The following is a 17,426-nucleotide window of genomic DNA, read 5'->3' on the forward strand; positions in this document are numbered from 1 at the left end:
CATAAACACCTCATTGTAGTCATTTGCTATCTGATTGAACCCTTGAGCTACTAACCTGGCTTTATGGGTAACAGTCCCATCCACACTAGTCTTAGGTTTATAAATCAATTTACACCCTATGGCATGTTTACCTGGTGGTAACCTAGCATTTTCATATACCTCCAACCTTTGTAAGGATTTCAGTTCCTTATCCATTGCTTCCTGCCAAGCAGCCTGATCCTTAGCAGGATACAGTTTCAGTTCACTATAGTTACCAGGAACTGTAATCACTTGGCATACAACACTAGCCTGATATCTATCAGGTGGTCATGTTACTCAAGTTGAATGTCTTTGTAATACAGAGCTTACTGGTGGACTCTCCTGTTGCACCTGCTCCTGTTCTACTTCTTCCTGTGCCTGTTCTTCCTCCTCCTCTTGTGCCTGTTCTTCCTCTTTAATGGCTATTTGATGGTTTAACTATTTCATCTTTAGGGACTACTTGGGTGTCAAGAATAACATCATTGTTGGATTCCTGTTCCAGTTTATTCCACCCAACGTGCTCAAGAAATTTAGCACTAGCGCTACAGTAAACATTAGCTGTGCCTTGATCCCAAAATCTAAATGATCTATCATTGGCTTCCAAACCTACAAAAAATAATTTCCTAGCTCTATGTTGCCTTTTCAGTCTTACTTGTGAGGGAATATGCACCCATGCTGGAGCTCCAAATGTGTATAGATAACTTAAATTTGGTTTTCTGCCATGCCAACAAGTGAATGGCAATTCACCAGTTGTTGTGTTCACTACATTTACATCCAGTGGATCTTGAACTGTATTCCATAACCCTTCTCTACACAGAAGTAGACCGCACTTCATAGACCAGGAAACATAGTTTGTTCCATCCAACCAGGTTATCAGTGATAGACTTGTTGACATGTCTTGTGCCATCTTTACCAGGACAATAATCCACAATTAAACAGTAAACCGCTGTCTGTATAGTATGCATTCACACCAACTCTCAGTTATCTGAGCCTGGTATGGTCTGGGCCCATAACCAGTGTTGAGGTAATTTCCTGTTAGGAGAACGAGTGCACACAGAGAGACGTAGTGAGAGTCATGTTGAATAACACACGACCAGTGCACAGATACACTGAATAGTAAAATGTAGGTTTTACTTCCAGTAAATGGTTAAACAAAGTCCAACAAGCAGTCCAAGTCATACACGGTTAAAGCAGTCAGTTTTCAGTCCAGGGATAGTCAAAATAACAAAAGTCAAGTATCATCATCAGTTCAGTAATCAGACTCACATCAATCCAAGAAGAATGATGATCAGCAACAGTCAATAGGGAAAAATGCAGGAACCAAAGACATCCAACAAGCAACTACCAACAACAGAATGTAACAACCCAGGTTTCTGGCTCCATCTTATGGCCGTTTGAGGAACCACACCCAATTACAATTTTAGCATTCCCTTAAAGATACAGTATAAAACATCTATCCTGGTTTATATATTTCCAACCCAACTGTTAGGTGACTTTCAATTCTTAACAACAGCTTCCTCCCTCCATTCATTGGAGCTTATAGCCAGCTATGGTCTCATCCCAGTGTTTAGTTTCTTCTTGATCGCTGCCTTGGGCTGACATCATTTGCACAGTTCCCACGGTAGGGTGGGTGTCTCCCTGGGTTGATCTATTTTCAGACAACATCTAATGTAAGGATCTGCCTCAACTACCTTCCCAAGAAAGTAAAACTCTTAAAACAGTTTCATTTAAAAAGGAACTTTTACTGAGAGATAGCGATTGCAGAGAAGTCAGGCGGAGTCCAAAATTCAGGTGCAAAACATTAGGCTAACTTTTCCCCTTCAACCCCACATCCTAATACCCTGTGTCCATCAGTAGCCAATATGCTGCAAAGGTGTTTTTGAAATCACTGAGGCTGGATGATGAGAAGAGTTCATCCTCAGAACAGTACAACCTTGGATACCCAGCCCAAACTGGTTCAGAGAGAATCACTGCAGATGGTGTGAACTCCCCTCCCTATAAGCTCCCAAGCAGTTACAGCTACTTCAAAGCTGGATGCAAACTATGTGGCCCATGATGCTTCCACCCCTCCCTTCCAGAATGGCAGTGTTCTGAGAGGGATCTGACATAAACATTCCTGAAAGTCTTGTTTCTTTTTTTAATTTCATTAAAACCTTATGATTTTAATGTCAGAATTATGCTTTTTTTTGTTCTTGATAGGATAGGCTTTTAATTTTCTGAAGAAATCCTCCATAACTATTACAACAATGGACTATTCCTGAATTTGGATAATTCTTTCTTATATTCTAGTTAAACCACAATTTCTATGATTTTAATTAGCTTTCATAAACTAGTTTGGGCACTCTTGTCTTTTCTCTTTTTTTAATCATTCCCTTATTTTTGAAAGGCTTTCCTTTTTGTGATGTTGGACACCACTGGCAGTTTTTCAATTAACTTGTAGGCTAAATGTAGTAGCATTACTGTTCTTCTCTTTCACAAGTTTCACATGTCATAGCAGAATGGACTCATCCTTCTGGATTAAGTCTAACTTTATCTTTTCCTCTGATTAATTTCAAATTCAGCTGCTCTCAGACACAATCATTTTGGTTATATCAAGTTGCCCCTTTTTTGCAAGAACTTCTTTGGATGACTCAATATTATCATTACAATCTTGCTTTCAGTCAACTAGTGATTACACTTTAGATCACTGGTCACCAACTGGTGGGCTGCAGACCACTGGTGGGCCATGAGAAAATTTTGGTAGTCCGCAGAGAAATATCATCCCCAAAGCACCCCCAAAGCAATTAATCCAGGCTGTGCAGGAACACAAGGCTGCACCGCCACATGGCCCGCAGGAATACAAGGCTTGTATCGCTTGCATTGTGAACAACACAACGTAGTGAGGGGAGAGGGGAAAGGGCGAAGGGAGGAAACCTACCCCACTCTCTCCACCTGCCTTACCTGGCCACTGGACTGCTTCTTTCCACTTCTTTCTTCTTCTGCTTTTCGTTGCATGCAAGAAAAGCAGCAAAAGTCTTTCTTTCTCTCCCCCAAACTCCATCAGAAATGAGTCTTTGGGACCCTGCAAGGCATCCTATTCCAAGAGGCTGTGCCAGCACAACAAGTTGAGACTCATTTCTGGTGGAGTTTGGGGGAGAGAAAGACTTCTGCTGCTTCTGCTGTTTTCCTTGCATGAAGTCAAAAGTCTCTCTGTGTGTCTCTCTCTCTCTCTCTCTCTCTCTGTCTCTCTCTCTCTCTCTCTCTCCCCTGAGAACAAAGCTGAAGATGGTATCCTGTGATCCCAAATAAAGAATGATCGATCAGTAGAAATTTTCCTGTAGACTTTTTGAGGGTTTTTATCAGGGTCTCTACAGAAAATGGCCCCTGGGTGGCCCCCATCCCTCTCACCCAGGGATGGGATTCAAATTTCTTAACAGATGGCTCTTGGGTGTGGCCTAATTTGTGAGTGTGGCTTGGTAATCATGTGACTGGCTGGGCATGGCTTGTATGTAAATATAAACATTTATATAAATATTGAATTTTTTATTAAAAAGGAGCAATTTTTGGGAAAATCTGGCAAAGCATGCAGGTAGATTGAGTTGCTCACAGAATCACAGATTCATTAAGAGATCTGTGAGATCAGCTACCTGAGCCTGTCACATAAAATTTGCTTGCAAGCAAACTCATAAAATTAACTCACAACACATCATGTAGGTAAATATTGAATTTTTTATTTAAAAGGAGCAACTTTTACCCAAAATCAGGCAAAACAGGCAGGAAGATTGAGTTGCTCACAGAATTACAGATTCTCTTAGAGATCTGTGTTTCTGCCATCGGCTACCTGAGTTTGCACTGCTCCAGTCCTAAGGAAGGTTCGGCTCTGCTTAAAAGCAGAGCCAAAGATTTAAAGATTAGCTAGAAAGCAAGAAATCCAACTCTAAATCTAAATCTAAATCTAAATCTAAATCTCCCAGCACAGCAGAACAGTTGATGTTCGGAAAAAGGAAATATAGCAACTTAGCAGGCAAGTTTGCCAGATAAGGAGTGAGTGGGCAGGGAGGGAGGGCCATGTTGGTGGCACAGGCTTGTGTTCCTGCTCAGGCTGAGTTAATTGCTTTGGCGGGTGCTCTGGGAGTGACATTTCTCTGTGGACCCCCGAAATTTTCTTACGGACCACCAGTGGGCCGCAGCCCATTGGTTGGCGACTGCTGGTTTACAGAGTCAGCATATTGCTCCTAACAGAATGGGTCCTCATTTTACCACCTTGAAAGGATGGAAAGCTGAATTGGCCTTGAGCTGTTAAGAATCAAATCTGGCAGCTGACAGAAACAGCCTGCAATACTGCATTCCAATGACTGCACCACCACAGCTTTTTGATAATTGATATCTGATTAAGTTAGACAGAGTAAGTTAATGACAATGCAGCAATTGACAAAAATGATATAAAATACTGATTAGAATGCTCATTTATTCTTTTCTGTCATAGCAACAACACTGAACATTTCTTCCTTACTGTCACTGCAGAAGTGTTTTTGTCTTGTGTCTGAGGTCATTTCCCAGATATTTTGTGGGAATCTTTGTTCAGATTGGTCCATTCCATATTCTCTAAGGCATTACTTTTAATTACCAGGAAAATGTGATATTTGTTACCATTTCTTACATTCTGTTAACCAAGAAGAAAATTTTGGGGGGAAAAAACCCTCTTCAGATGTTATTTCTCTATATACTCTTATCAGGGTCATGGTACCCCAAATATCAACCAATTAAAAATTGATCAACTAAAAGAAAAGCAAATGTTGTCAAGCCCTTTGAAAGTAATAGAATAGGTCTCATTAAACACCTAAACAAAATATTATCCCTAAGGCTATTTTATCTTTATTTTATACACAATACAATATTAGAAGTCTGTAATGCCCTTTCAGTGGAATTGTACTCAAGTTCAGAGCCAATATAAGAGGCTCACGTAGATTATTAGGAAGCCTTAATTATTTTTTATATATAAATGCTTAGTTTTCATGTTCAGCAAAAAAATATTCCTGCATCAATCTTCTTTGGTCTTTTAAGAAAGAAAATCTATTAAGTTTTTAAAAATTCTCTTTCATCTTGGTCATGTTAAACCTTTTTTGTTCAAGTTAAGTATATGATTGGCTTTAATTATCATTGAACTTAATAAACACCATGATTAGGTGGAGAAAGATTTCCACCATTATACTATATGCATGTAAAAACTAGTTGTTTTCAGTTTATAATTTGATAAAGATTAGAACAATAAAACAACAGCAAAAGGAGGCAGGAGATTACTAATTTCAATAGATTTGCTGTTTCCTTATCTTTGCATCTACAAAAAGTCAGAATCAAAACATCAATGGTTTTGCTATTGCTATTATTTTGAAATTGTTTTTGTTTGTTTTGTTTCATTATCCACTGAAGTACTAGCAGAAAAAGAACAGAAGAGCATGAGTGATGGAAAAGGATGTGTTAAATTTCTCTTTTCTCCCATTATTTTATATAACACACACACACACACAACCACACGGGGGAGCAAGAGTTATGGCCACTGATTAAATATTGTTCACCTGTTAAAAATGATAATTTTTATGGGCTAAGCTCATTAGCATCATTATAATGAGTAAGACCTTTGTTGTGAGCAAAGAGATATACTATAGTCTCATCCAAAAAAAACATTTAAAAAGTATTACAGACAAGAAATTGAAAAAATAATACATATTAGATGGAATATGACTAGATTTTTCTGATAGAACAGGCAGATAAATGCATTTCATTTGGTCACTACAATGGATATTCTCTTGATAAAATACAATTGAATTAGCTTTGAAGGGTAAGAGTTGAATGTAATAAACAAATGTGTATCACATCTCCTTTTAAACTACCCATCTCAACCATCCAAACTGTTTAATGCTTTTAGTTCTTTAAATTTTGATTGGTGAATTGAAAACAGCCTTGTTTTAAGTACCATCAAATTCAGTGATGTTATTCTACCACTTCGTCCCCGTTCTGCCGAGCCAGTAGCAGCAATGAGCAGCGGAGACCGAACCAGTTCTCTCCACCACCCTGTTGTTGTGCCTGCCCACCTGCCCGGGCTCCCATACTCACCTTTATCTTCTGCTTTTGAAGCACAGCTGCTTTGCGTGGCACAGAAAAGTGCCGTGTGGCAGCTGCTGAAGCGACCAGGAGAATGGAGGTTAGTTGGAATGCCTCTGCACCTGCGCAAATACCTCTGTGCCCGCACAAAGTGTAATTTTGATGCACATGTGCATGCAAAGTGCTCCCACCAAGCCACACCCACTGAATTGGTGGTAAAAGTGATGCGTTGCTGGTCCCACTGCAGGGATGAGGAGTCAGCTGGTAGCCCACGCCCGGACCGACTGCCCGGACGGGCTTCTCTCGCAGAGGCAATGAAGACAAGGACACAAAGGCATGTTCTTGGGAGAGGAAGCCCAGAGCAAACTTTGCCCCTCTCTTTTATTGTGCAAGTTTAGGGTGGGGTTTAGGGTGTATGAGGAAACATTCCTTTTGGGTACATTTGACCATATAAGGCTATGTATTTGCATATTTGACCATATAAGGAAACTGACCATATAAGGCATACTGACCATATAAGGTAATACCTATGTTGACCAATCATAGCTTTACACGTGTTGTTGGTTGTTTTGTTACCTGCCTCACTATGTTGACCAATCATAGCTTTACACATGTTACCTGGCAGGTATGGTATCATTGGATCATTGGGTGATATCGCAACATCTCTCCCTGTTTTTATTTTGTTTTTAGGGCTATTTACTCACTATCCTCACTGTTATGTCCAGTCTAGGTCCTCCGACTCATCCTGTCATAGGTTCATGAGAATTCGTGGTTCCCCTTTGGCAGCATCTTTGGTGAACTCGTTATCAGAGTTATCGGAATCTGAGGAGAATTGCAAGAGGGCCTTTTTCTCTATTAGCGCATTAATTTGTTTTTGTTTTGAGTATAAATCCGAATCAATTTGGCCAAATTTTCTTTTAAGGATTTCTAAGAATTTACCTATCACACATGGTCCAATGGTACATGCCAACAAGAGAAGGATAAGTGGACCAGCTATAGCAGATAACAATGTTGTTAACCATGGGGAAAGGTTAAATAGTCCTTGATACCAAGTATGTTGTGAAGCTCGTTCCCTTTCTCTTTCTTTAAATCTGGTGTCTAGTTCTTTCATGGAATCTAGGACAACTCCTGAGCTATCAGCATAGAAACAACACTCTTCTTTAAGAGCAGCACATAGTCCCCCTTGTTTCAAAAACAAGAGGTCTAGGCCTCTGCGGTTTTGTAAGACCACCTCAGATAAAGAGGTAAGAGAAGTTTTCAAGGCAAGAATGGATTTTTTGACCCTTCTAAGATCTTCATCTATGGTGGCACTTAACTGTGTTATGCTTTTATCATTTACAACCAAAGCTGATATGCCTGTTGCTGCACCTGTAGCACCTAAACCTAGCAGCACAGATAAAGTAAGAGCTGTGACAACTTCTCGTTTAGCTCGTAGGTGGTATTGTCGAGGTTCTAAGATGGAAACAAAATCTTCAGAATCATATACATCAATTTTTGGCAACAGCTGGACCTGAATACAGAATGATTTTTTTGCTAATAATACATCTCTGTGGACACATGCGGTTAAACCTGTTGAGCAAGCCCAAACAGAGTTATTTCCAGGAATAAAAATTTGGCCTTGGAGGCGTTTTGTGATATTGCCACCAGATGTGGTGAATACCTGGTTGTAACCTCCAATTGAAAGGCCGGTTCTTTCTTTGGGTAGATAAAGTTCACATTTGTGTCTGTGGGTGGCATTAAGGCAGTATTGTGAATAATTAGTAGGTATGTGGCCAAGACAGCAACCTTGGCCAGTGATGGCCGTGATAGTGAGAAGGCTATTCCTCCATCGGCAATTGTTATCAGAAGTGGAGTTGGAAATAGGTTGGGAGGAGCCGATGGCTTCATAAAAAGGGGGGTTTAAAGACAAGCAAAGCCAACAGTGCTGAGAAATGGAGGAATCTTGAGAGTGATTCAACAATGCATGAGCAGAAGCAATGAGGGATACCAGTGGGTTCTGGGCATTTGTTAGGGGTTTCAAAAATTCAGATTGGATTTGGTTAGCATTGGGTCCTACAGATAGGGATGGGGAAACATGAACATGGCGTTGTATATAGAAGACATTCCCATAATGATATCCAGGCCAGTAGGCGTAAATGCGACCTCCCCACTTTGCCCCAGTGTCCCAAATGTTACTTCGTTTTCCTTCGGTCGTAAAGGAGACAGTCACTGGATTACATCTGGACCATTTTTTGTTACCTGCCGTACATTGTATATCCTGGGTGGTTCTGGTAAGTGTGATGAGATCATTCTTCAAGGGAGGTGTCCAGGAAATGTAACCAGTTGAGACACAGGACCAGGATTTGCAATAGTAATCAGAAATTCCCCCGCAGGTGTAGATATGGTCTGCATCAGTAATATGTCCCGGGCAGACATACAGGTAATGTCTTTTAACAATACTATGGCTTGGGAAAGGGGCATCAGTGGGATGAGAGTAGGCAGCCTTACCTAGAATCATTTCGGCAAAGTCAAAATGTAGTTTAGGGAAATAGGAGAAAATCATGGTGTAGTTAGTTGTGGAGCTGAGTATTTGTCCATAAGCGTCCTTGATTGTCCGTGTGATGTTGTAGGGGCGATGAGCGTTGTCATGAGATGATGAAAGTATGACTTCAGGAAGGAAGCAGCAGCAAAGAAGCAAGAGGATCTTCATCCTGGTCAGTGGAGGCGCCTTTTGGAGAGGAAGTGGAGAGCGAGGGGTCACGGTGGTAGGGACGAACACACCTGGCAGGGATCCAGAGTACTCGTTCAGGGAGTTGGACAGCGGCGTAGCCTCGCCCCCAGGTGATCAGCTCAGCAGGTCCCTTCCACGCAGGATCAGGCAACTGTCTGTAATAAACAAGCGGTCTCGAGGTGGGAGCAGGTGGTTTAGTGAAATGTCGAGATGCAGCAGACAGGGGAGGGGTGCCAGTGAGATTAAGGAAGTTAAGCGTATACAGACAAACATTCAAAATATTTTGTAATGCTGGGAGGCTAGGAGGGCCCTTAAGGCCATTTGACCCCATGTATCGTTGCAATGCCAATTTTAAGGTTTGATGGGCCCTTTCAACAATAGCTTGCCCCTGGCTATTGTAGGCAATCCCAAACTTGTGGATAATGGACCAGTGATAGCAGAACTCAGAGAATTGAGAGCTGATATAGGCTGGTCCATTATCTGTTTTTAGAACTTTTGGCGATCCCAGCACTACGAAGGTCCGAATACAATGATTAATAACATGCTTTGACATTTCTCCCCTTTGAGGGGTGGCCATAATAAACCCTGAATAGGTGTCAACAGACACATGAAGGTATTTCCAGGGTGCAAAAGGCTGAAATTGTGTGACATCCATTTGCCAGGTGTCACAGGCATCAGTCCCTCTAGGGTTGATACCTTGGGGGTAGTTCTTTGCTTGAAGACTACATGTGGGACATTGTTGTATAATTGCTGTCGCTTCTGCCAAAGAAATGCCAAATTGTTTTACCAGAGCCTTTTTGTTTTGATGAAAATAACTATGACTTTCCCCTGCTGATAGAGGGGAAGGTTGAGGCATCTTAATACTGATTGGAAGTATTTTACAAGCAGTATCAGCTACCTGGTTCCCTTCAGAAAGGAAACCTGGGAGATGTTGATGACTACGTATGTGGGCTACAAATAGAGAGTGGGTCCTAGATTGAATGAGCATTTGCAGCTGAAGCAACAGTGTCATTAATGATGGTTGTATAGAAGGAGATAGATATGCCTCAAAAATATGTAAGACCAATTGGGAGACAGATAGACTATCCGTTATGATATTAATTGGTTGTTCAGGAAATGTTTTCAAAGCCAAGTTAAAAGCAGCCAATTCAGCTTGTTGTGCTGAAGATTGGGGCTTTGTCAATTGCTTGTGCCAGTTGTCTTGATCATACCAGACACAGGCACCATGAGTTTTAGAGCCATCAGTGAAGATTGTGATGGCTTGAGTTAGTGGAAAAGCAACTACTGGAGAGGAAAAGGTAATAGGTACCGTTTTTATTAGCTGCAAACGGGGGTCAGAAGGGAGATGGCAAGAGATGGGACCAATCCAATTCTCCAGGGCGTCCTGTAAGACATCAGATGTCTGAAAAAGGGGGTCCCATTGAGACAGTTTGAAAGGAACATGTATTGCCTGGAGATCATGGCCGAGTAGGGCCTTAGCTCGGTGACGCCCCTTAGTACAGAGCAAGGCAAGCTGAAGGGCCCGAGAGGTAATAGTTGCCCTAGGAGTATGAGGAAGGTGAAGCCATTCAATGATGCACAGCTTCTTTGTTTTGGGGCTGTTTGGAAGAGGATAGCTGTGAGAAGAGATGGTGTGGGCAAGATAGCCAAAGATAGCAGACAGTTGGGGATGATGCGATCCACCCACACTTGCTTTAAGGTATTGTTGACTTGGGCTAGTGCCTCCAAGTGCTGTCTTGTAAGATGGACCACATCTGAAGGATGTTTCAAGCCCGTGAGGGCATGGAATAGAGGGGAAAGGGTTGCAGTAGTGACAGAAAGATAAGGCCGTGCCCAATTGAGCGTGCCAAGATATTGTTGAAGTTGTACAAGGGTTGGCGAGGAAGGGAGAGTCAGAGAAGGTAAGGCAGGAGTGGCAGCAGAAGACAGGAGTTTGTGACCAAGATATTGAAAGGGATAGTGAGATTGTATTTTTTCAGGGGCTATGTGGAGGCCTGCTGTGGTCAAGAGTTTTGTGAGAATGGGAAGGGTTTTTGCAACTGTGCCTTTAGGGCCTTCAGCTGCGACCAAGATGTCATCCATGTAATGGTATACAAGAAAGGAGGGATATAGGTTGCGATATGGTTGGAGAGCCATGTCAACATAGTGCTGACACATAGTGGGAGAGTTTAGCATCCCTTGAGGAAGGACTTTCCACTGATACCTTTTGGTGGGTCTGGAGTTATTCAGTTCTGGGACAGTGAAAGCAAATAGAAGCCTATCTTGGGGTTGAAGAGGGATGGAAAAGAAGCAATCCTTAAGGTCAATAACTAAAAGGTCAAAATGCTGTGGGATAAGGTTTGGATTGGGAAGTCCACACTGCAAAGCACCCATTGGTTGAATGATAAAGTTTACGGCCCTTAAATCTTGAAGGAGACGGTATTTCCCAGATTTCTTTTTTATAACAAAAACTGGAGTATTGTAGGGGCTGGTAGAAGGTTCAATATGACCAGCACTTAATTGTTCAGAGACAAGAGCAGTCAGAGCAAGCAGCTTCTCTTGGGGGAGTGGCCACTGATCTACCCATACAGGAATGGATGATTTAAGGGTAAGAGAGAGAGAAACAGACATGATGACAATCAAGGAATGTGAAAGGTAGCTCCAAGCTGTTCTAAAAGATCCCGACTCCACAGATTGTAAGCAAGGGGAAGGATATAAGGTTTGGTGAGAGCAGAAGCAGAAGCATTAGGGGTAATGGCCGTAAGCCAATTAGAGCTGACCTGAGTGCTTTGAACTCCACCAACACCTTGGACAGAAGGTGATTGTTCAAGGGGCCATTCTGGGGGCCATTCAGTGGTTGAAATAAGAGGCGTCTGCTCCAGTGTCCACCAGTCCTGTAAAAGGATGACCATTAAGAGACACTGTTAGCAGAGGTTTTGAAGCTTCTATAGAGCAGTCAATAGCCATGAGGGAGGGGGAAGAGGAGGTGGGGATGGAGGAGGGGAGAATAATAAGAGTGGCTACGATAGTGTTAGCAGCAATGAGAAAGGTCTATCACCTACTGCTGTAAGAGAGAGGCAATTAAGAGCGGATGAGTCATAAAGAAAGGGGGCGGCGATCACCCCTTCCATGATCAAAGAGGAGTTTGGGATGAGCAAGATGGGCGTGTGAGGTGAGAGTGGGCGGGGAAGTGTAACTGTGAGAGGGAGGGTAAAGACAGATCCAGGATCCTCATAGATGATAGCAGTTGAAAGCAGAACAGGGAAAGCTGTTTGGGACGAAGTAGGTGCAGCCTTGGGGGCGGGGCTAGCTGCTGGCCCTGAAATTAGTTTTCCGAGGGGGCATTTGGAGAAGGATGTGGATTAGAGCGACATTGGCTAGCCCAATGGAAACCTTTACGACAGCGAGGGCAAACTGTTTTTGGCTTAACAGAGGAAGGAGGAGGTCGCCTTCCCTTGGGTGCACTGCCACCTCCTGGCGAACGGCACTGAGACTTAAAATGACCGGGTTTGCCACAGTTGAAACAATTCCCTGCACGGGGGTGGTCATGGCAAACGAGGAGGTAATGGCTGAGGCAAGGGCAGTGGCTTTATGCGCCTCAGTTCCCACGTTCTGGCATGCTTTAATATAGTCAGCAAGGGTCTGATGTGGAATGGACTGAAGAGGTTTCAGGATTTGTTGGCAATCATCATTAGCATTAGTCACTGCAAGCTTTGAGAGAAGCTCAGCTTGCGCATGGGGGTTTTCTATCTGCCGGTTAAGTGCATCTGATAGACGGTCAATGAAAGAGGTATAAGGTTCAGAAGGACCCTGAAGAATTTTATGAAAAGACAAAGAGGGTTGAGATGGGTCAGGAACCCTACGAAAGGCATTAAGAGCAGCATTACGCATGATAGGATAGCCCTCAGTAGCCATTTGAATCTCATCTTGTGGGGTGATCACAGCTCCTTGGCACAAAAGGTGATCCAAGGTGACACCCTGGGGAAGCCCTGCTGCAGCAGCCATGGAGACGGCCAAGCGGTAATCGTTGTGCCACGCTGCAAGCTGGGAGGAGGTCAGAAGCATTGAAGCCATTGTTTGCCATTCAGAAAAGAGAATATTATGGTTGTTAGAGATATTCTCCAGCATGGCACGCACATAGGGTGACTTTAGACCATAGTTGGTGGTGGCAGATTTAAGATCTTTCATAAGATTCCATTCCATGGGGGCATACTGAGCAACTGGATTGCCTCCTGCCACTGGGGCTTGAAGGATCATGGGGAAGCAAGAAAGATCTTCTGCATTAATCTTCCCATTAGCTAAAGATTCCTGAAAGGTGTTACGAAGCAAGGGGGGAGGGGTATTAGAGGGGAAGGAGTCAGGTTTTGTAAGGGAAGATTTTGAGGCTGAAAGGCTGTAGGGAGGGGAGGGGGGAAGAGGGGGAGAGGAATGCGAGGAATGTAAGGCAGGATGTAAGGTTTTGTTGAAGGGGAGGAGGAGGGGGGGGGGCGTTTGAAGACAAAGAGTAGATGGGTGGAATTTCTGCTGGAAGAGGAGAGGGGGATTAAGGGGAGAGGAATGAGAGGAATGTAAGGTTTTTGTTGAAGGGGAGGAGGGAGGGGGGAGGGGGTGTTTGAAGACAAAGAGGAGATGGGTGAAGTTTCTGCTGGAAGAGGAGGTGGGGGATTAGACAAAGAAGCTGCTGAAAGAGCAGGGGGGAATTAGACAAAGAAGCTGCCGAAAGAGCAGTGGGGGGATTAGGCAAAGGAGAAGGAGGGAGGGAATCTTGTTGATTCGAAGTTGAATCAGAAGAAGGATAAAAAATATCAATCGCAGCCATGAGCGCTCTCCAGGTACAGAGAATATGTGGCGCTGCCCGAGGAGGTTGATGGATCCATTTCCCAATTTTCTCCCATGTGGATCGTTTAAGAGTGCCATCCTCGGAGTAGGCTGGGCAATGTTTTTGAAGATAGAGGAGGAAAGATATTATAGCTTTCCTTGAAAGAGGAAAGACTGTCATGCCATTAGTTCTTTGCAGAGCATTGGCCTTCCTGACTAAAAAATGAAGTTCATCCACATGCTTGGACAGAACTTTGGAAAGTGGGGAGCCCATACTTACGAATGCGCTTTACCGTTGCCCGGTGGCGTAGTACAGGAGTCAGGGCGACGCCTCCCTAGAAAAGGAGCACGTTGTGAAGGGGACGTGAAGGCGATCACGTCGGGGTCACCAGTTGATGCGTTGCTGGTCCCACTGCAGGGATGAGGAGTCAGCTGGTAGCCCACGCCCGGACCGACTGCCCGGACGGGCTTCTCTCGCAGAGGCAATGAAGACAAGGACACAAAGGCATGTTCTTGGGAGAGGAAGCCCAGAGCAAACTTTGCCCCTCTCTTTTATTGTGCAAGTTTAGGGTGGGGTTTAGGGTGTATGAGGAAACATTCCTTTTGGGTACATTTGACCATATAAGGCTATGTATTTGCATATTTGACCATATAAGGAAACTGACCATATAAGGCATACTGACCATATAAGGTGATACCTATGTTGACCAATCATAGCTTTACACGTGTTGTTGGTTGTTTTGTTACCTGCCTCACTATGTTGACCAATCATAGCTTTACACATGTTACCTGGCAGGTATGGTATCATTGGATCATTGGGTGATATCGCAACAAAAAGTTTTTGAATCTCCCCACTGGTCAAATTGCACTGTTTAAATAGAATGCAAACACCAATTTTGGTCTCTCATCTTGGTAATCCCTTGATGGGATCTTTAAAACCTTTTAGCAAATATTTATGCATATATTTCTATATTTTTATTTCCATCTATTAATATCTTTAACAACATATGGTAGCATATAGAAATAATAAAACCAAGCCAAACCAAAGAGTATCAATAGTAATAGATACTAGGGGGACAATCCCAATCCAACTGGAACACCACTTGAATACCATCAACCTTTACAAAAAGTAGTTTTAATTTGGAACAACTTTAATACCATTAGCTTTATTAAAAAGCATTGATCTGATCTTGGAAAAGATTCAATAGATGGACAGATGTGCCAAACCCAGTCTAACTGTGAATGACTGTGTGACCAATCATCATCATAATGTCAGTCAAAGAGGATCAGTCAAATCCAAATTAATTAGGAAAATTCCATAACTAAAAATATTAACTATTGCCAAGACTTATGTCACAATCAAGAGAAACATAAGTTGTTTTGTTCTCCCATCTACCAAGTGTACCAAGGGTCAAAGAAAAAAATGATATTAGGTAATATTTTTTAGCCAACTATCAATTTGTGTGTGTTTTTGTTTGTTTTACATTGTCAAACACATTGCATGGTCTTTCCAGAAACCATTTTGGAACCATCATATGTGAATCCAGACAGCTTATATCTCATGCCTATGAAATCCTTCTTTTTAAAATTTCTCAATGCTCACAAATATGAATTGAAGGACAAAAAAAAAAAACAATCATCAGTGATATCGTACTTGTAATTGGTTAGGCGAAATGTGTTGACAAAAAAATACTCTTTGTATTGTATTTTAAAAATGACTTATTGTTTTAAACATAATAGAAAAATATAAACAATTTGGATTTATGAAAACCTAGAATACAAATAGTCATTTCATAGGCCATGGCATAAAATCATTTAAGTTTTATATTCAAATGTTGTAAATATCAGTACTTCAATTGAAAAATATTTTGAAATTTAGTTGCTAAAATCTCTTAGTATAAACGATTAATTATTCTGCTTTATAATGTTGCTGCAAATGTATATGTAGTGTTAACTGTCTAATATTCTGTACAGATCTATTTCCATTTCTATGTGTTTTAGGAGATAAAGATAAAGATAAGAATCTAAACTCAAAGTTTCATTGTGAAATCAGTTTAGGGAATAACAAGGTACAAATGGTATTTCCTTTGAGATATGCTTAAATAATTGAAATAGCAAATAAGAGCCCAAAGGCAACTTTACTAATAATAAAATATTTCCTTCCTTTGTGCATTCAGAAATTTCAAGTATTGTGCTTTAAATAAACATGGAATTAAATTAAGAAGACAGTGTCTTCTGGCTATGAAAATACTTATTTTTCATGTTGCTTCTGTACAAACAAGGAAATAAATGTGCATTACAAATGCTTCTACTATGGAAAAACACATGGTGATAGTTTCACACTTACATTCTTAGTTAGAAATATATAATTGTACTAATATTATGTTTTAAGTCCTGAGACTTGAATGTTTTGTAGAGTGTGATACAAATGTATCAAATGTGTATGTTAGGATTTTAACTACATTATGACTTCTTTCTTCTACTCATAAAAACTAGCATATCAAGAGGTAGTTTCTTGCATCTTTAAGTGCCTGGTGTACATCTATGTGTGTATGTGTAAATACAAGCACATACCTATGCATACATTTTATTTTCAACTATCCTTGAACTGGTAATTAGTTGTTGGATTTTCATATAGACGAAAAGAGGGATTAATATTTATACTAATCTTCCTAAACCGATGTCTTCCATTATGGGAACTGACTTCCAAAGCATTCTAATGGGCATGAAGTTGGGCTAGTCAGTGCTTTCAATCAAATAGGAGGGAGAGAGAAGTGGTATTTGCTTAAAAATACATCATGGTATTTTTAAGCTGTCATCTATGGTCATTCTGTATTGCTTTGTTGAATATGTACATTATGTAAAGAATAATTCATTCATGGAAAAATGCCACACATTTGGAAAGAAGAAGCCATCCTGCTTCTTCTGACCTTGCAAACTGCTCACTTCAGCAGTGTCGTTCTCCAAGAACTCTCCAAGAAATGTACTTTAAATCAAATAAACATTTCTATTACACGATAAAACTAGTCCAGCAAATTTTGCCTTGTGGGCAATGGAGGCTCTCTGAGTTACAGGCCCAAAAGTGACAGTTCATTGCTATTCCTTTGTCATATGTGATACACACACCCTTTTTCTGAAGTGAGGTTTCTTCTAATACCATTAAAAGAATGAACTTTCTGTTCCTTTGGTAACATTTAAAGATAGATGGAGTGCATTTGACTATATTCATTCCAAGTTTTACAGGATTGCAGACCTGAATTGTGCATTGGGAGAACCACCCAAAATAACTCTAAAAACTGAAGTCTCATTCATTTATTCCTATTGTAAGTCCCCTAACAAGGATTCAGTTTGGAAGAGGTGGTTGAGAATATATTGACATACAGGATATCACTTAATTGTTTCCATGATTTTATTTATATTTTAAAACACTGCAAATATCTGTATGTATGTATATATATATATGTATGTATGTATGTATGTATGTATGTATGTATGTATGTATAAAAAAAACCTTTCTGAATGTTTTGAACCAAACTTACATAACACATGAGTTTTGTTTTGAGCTCAGTACACTTCTACCTTAACCTTGAAACATTTTTTTGCAATTCATTATAGAAATCAATAGCTTAGTTTGGCATTATTATAAAATCGTAATGTAGCACATAATCTGAATGTACATTAAAATATTTTTGTAACAATACAACTAGTCATTATAAAACTAATTACTTTTATAGTGTCAAGGCAAATTTGATATTGAAAATTAATTAAGGAAACAGAAAAATAAGTTTGTAACTGTCATCAACACACTTAATGCTAAAAT

At 41.0% G+C, this 17,426-nt stretch overlaps 2 protein-coding genes and 1 long non-coding RNA gene across 8 annotated transcripts in view; 2 read left to right on the forward strand and 1 right to left on the reverse strand.

Moving 5' to 3' along the window:
• The window catches only part of LOC148124068 (MLV-related proviral Env polyprotein-like), a 42,833-nt gene extending 28,550 nt beyond the window's left edge, over nt 1–14,283 (reverse strand). The window contains exons 1-2 of the mRNA XM_087915896.1: nt 13,887–14,283; nt 7,468–8,964 (exon numbers count right to left, since the gene is read on the reverse strand). Coding sequence (XP_087772022.1) covers nt 7,468–8,788 — 1,321 coding nt within the window. The 5' untranslated portion in view covers nt 8,789–8,964; nt 13,887–14,283. The remainder of the gene's footprint in view (nt 1–7,467; nt 8,965–13,886) is intronic.
• Nucleotides 1–17,426, forward strand: part of LOC148124067 (uncharacterized) — a 718,603-nt gene that overhangs the window by 618,515 nt on the left and 82,662 nt on the right. The gene's annotated exons all lie outside the window — the stretch shown is intronic.
• POU6F2 (POU class 6 homeobox 2) overlaps nt 1–17,426 on the forward strand; it is a 403,956-nt gene that overhangs the window by 362,122 nt on the left and 24,408 nt on the right. The window lies entirely within an intron of this gene.

This window comes from Pseudonaja textilis, chromosome Z, assembly GCF_049901715.1.
Source record: "Pseudonaja textilis isolate UNSWEBS1 chromosome Z, rPseTex1.2, whole genome shotgun sequence".
NCBI lineage: Eukaryota > Metazoa > Chordata > Lepidosauria > Squamata > Elapidae > Pseudonaja > Pseudonaja textilis.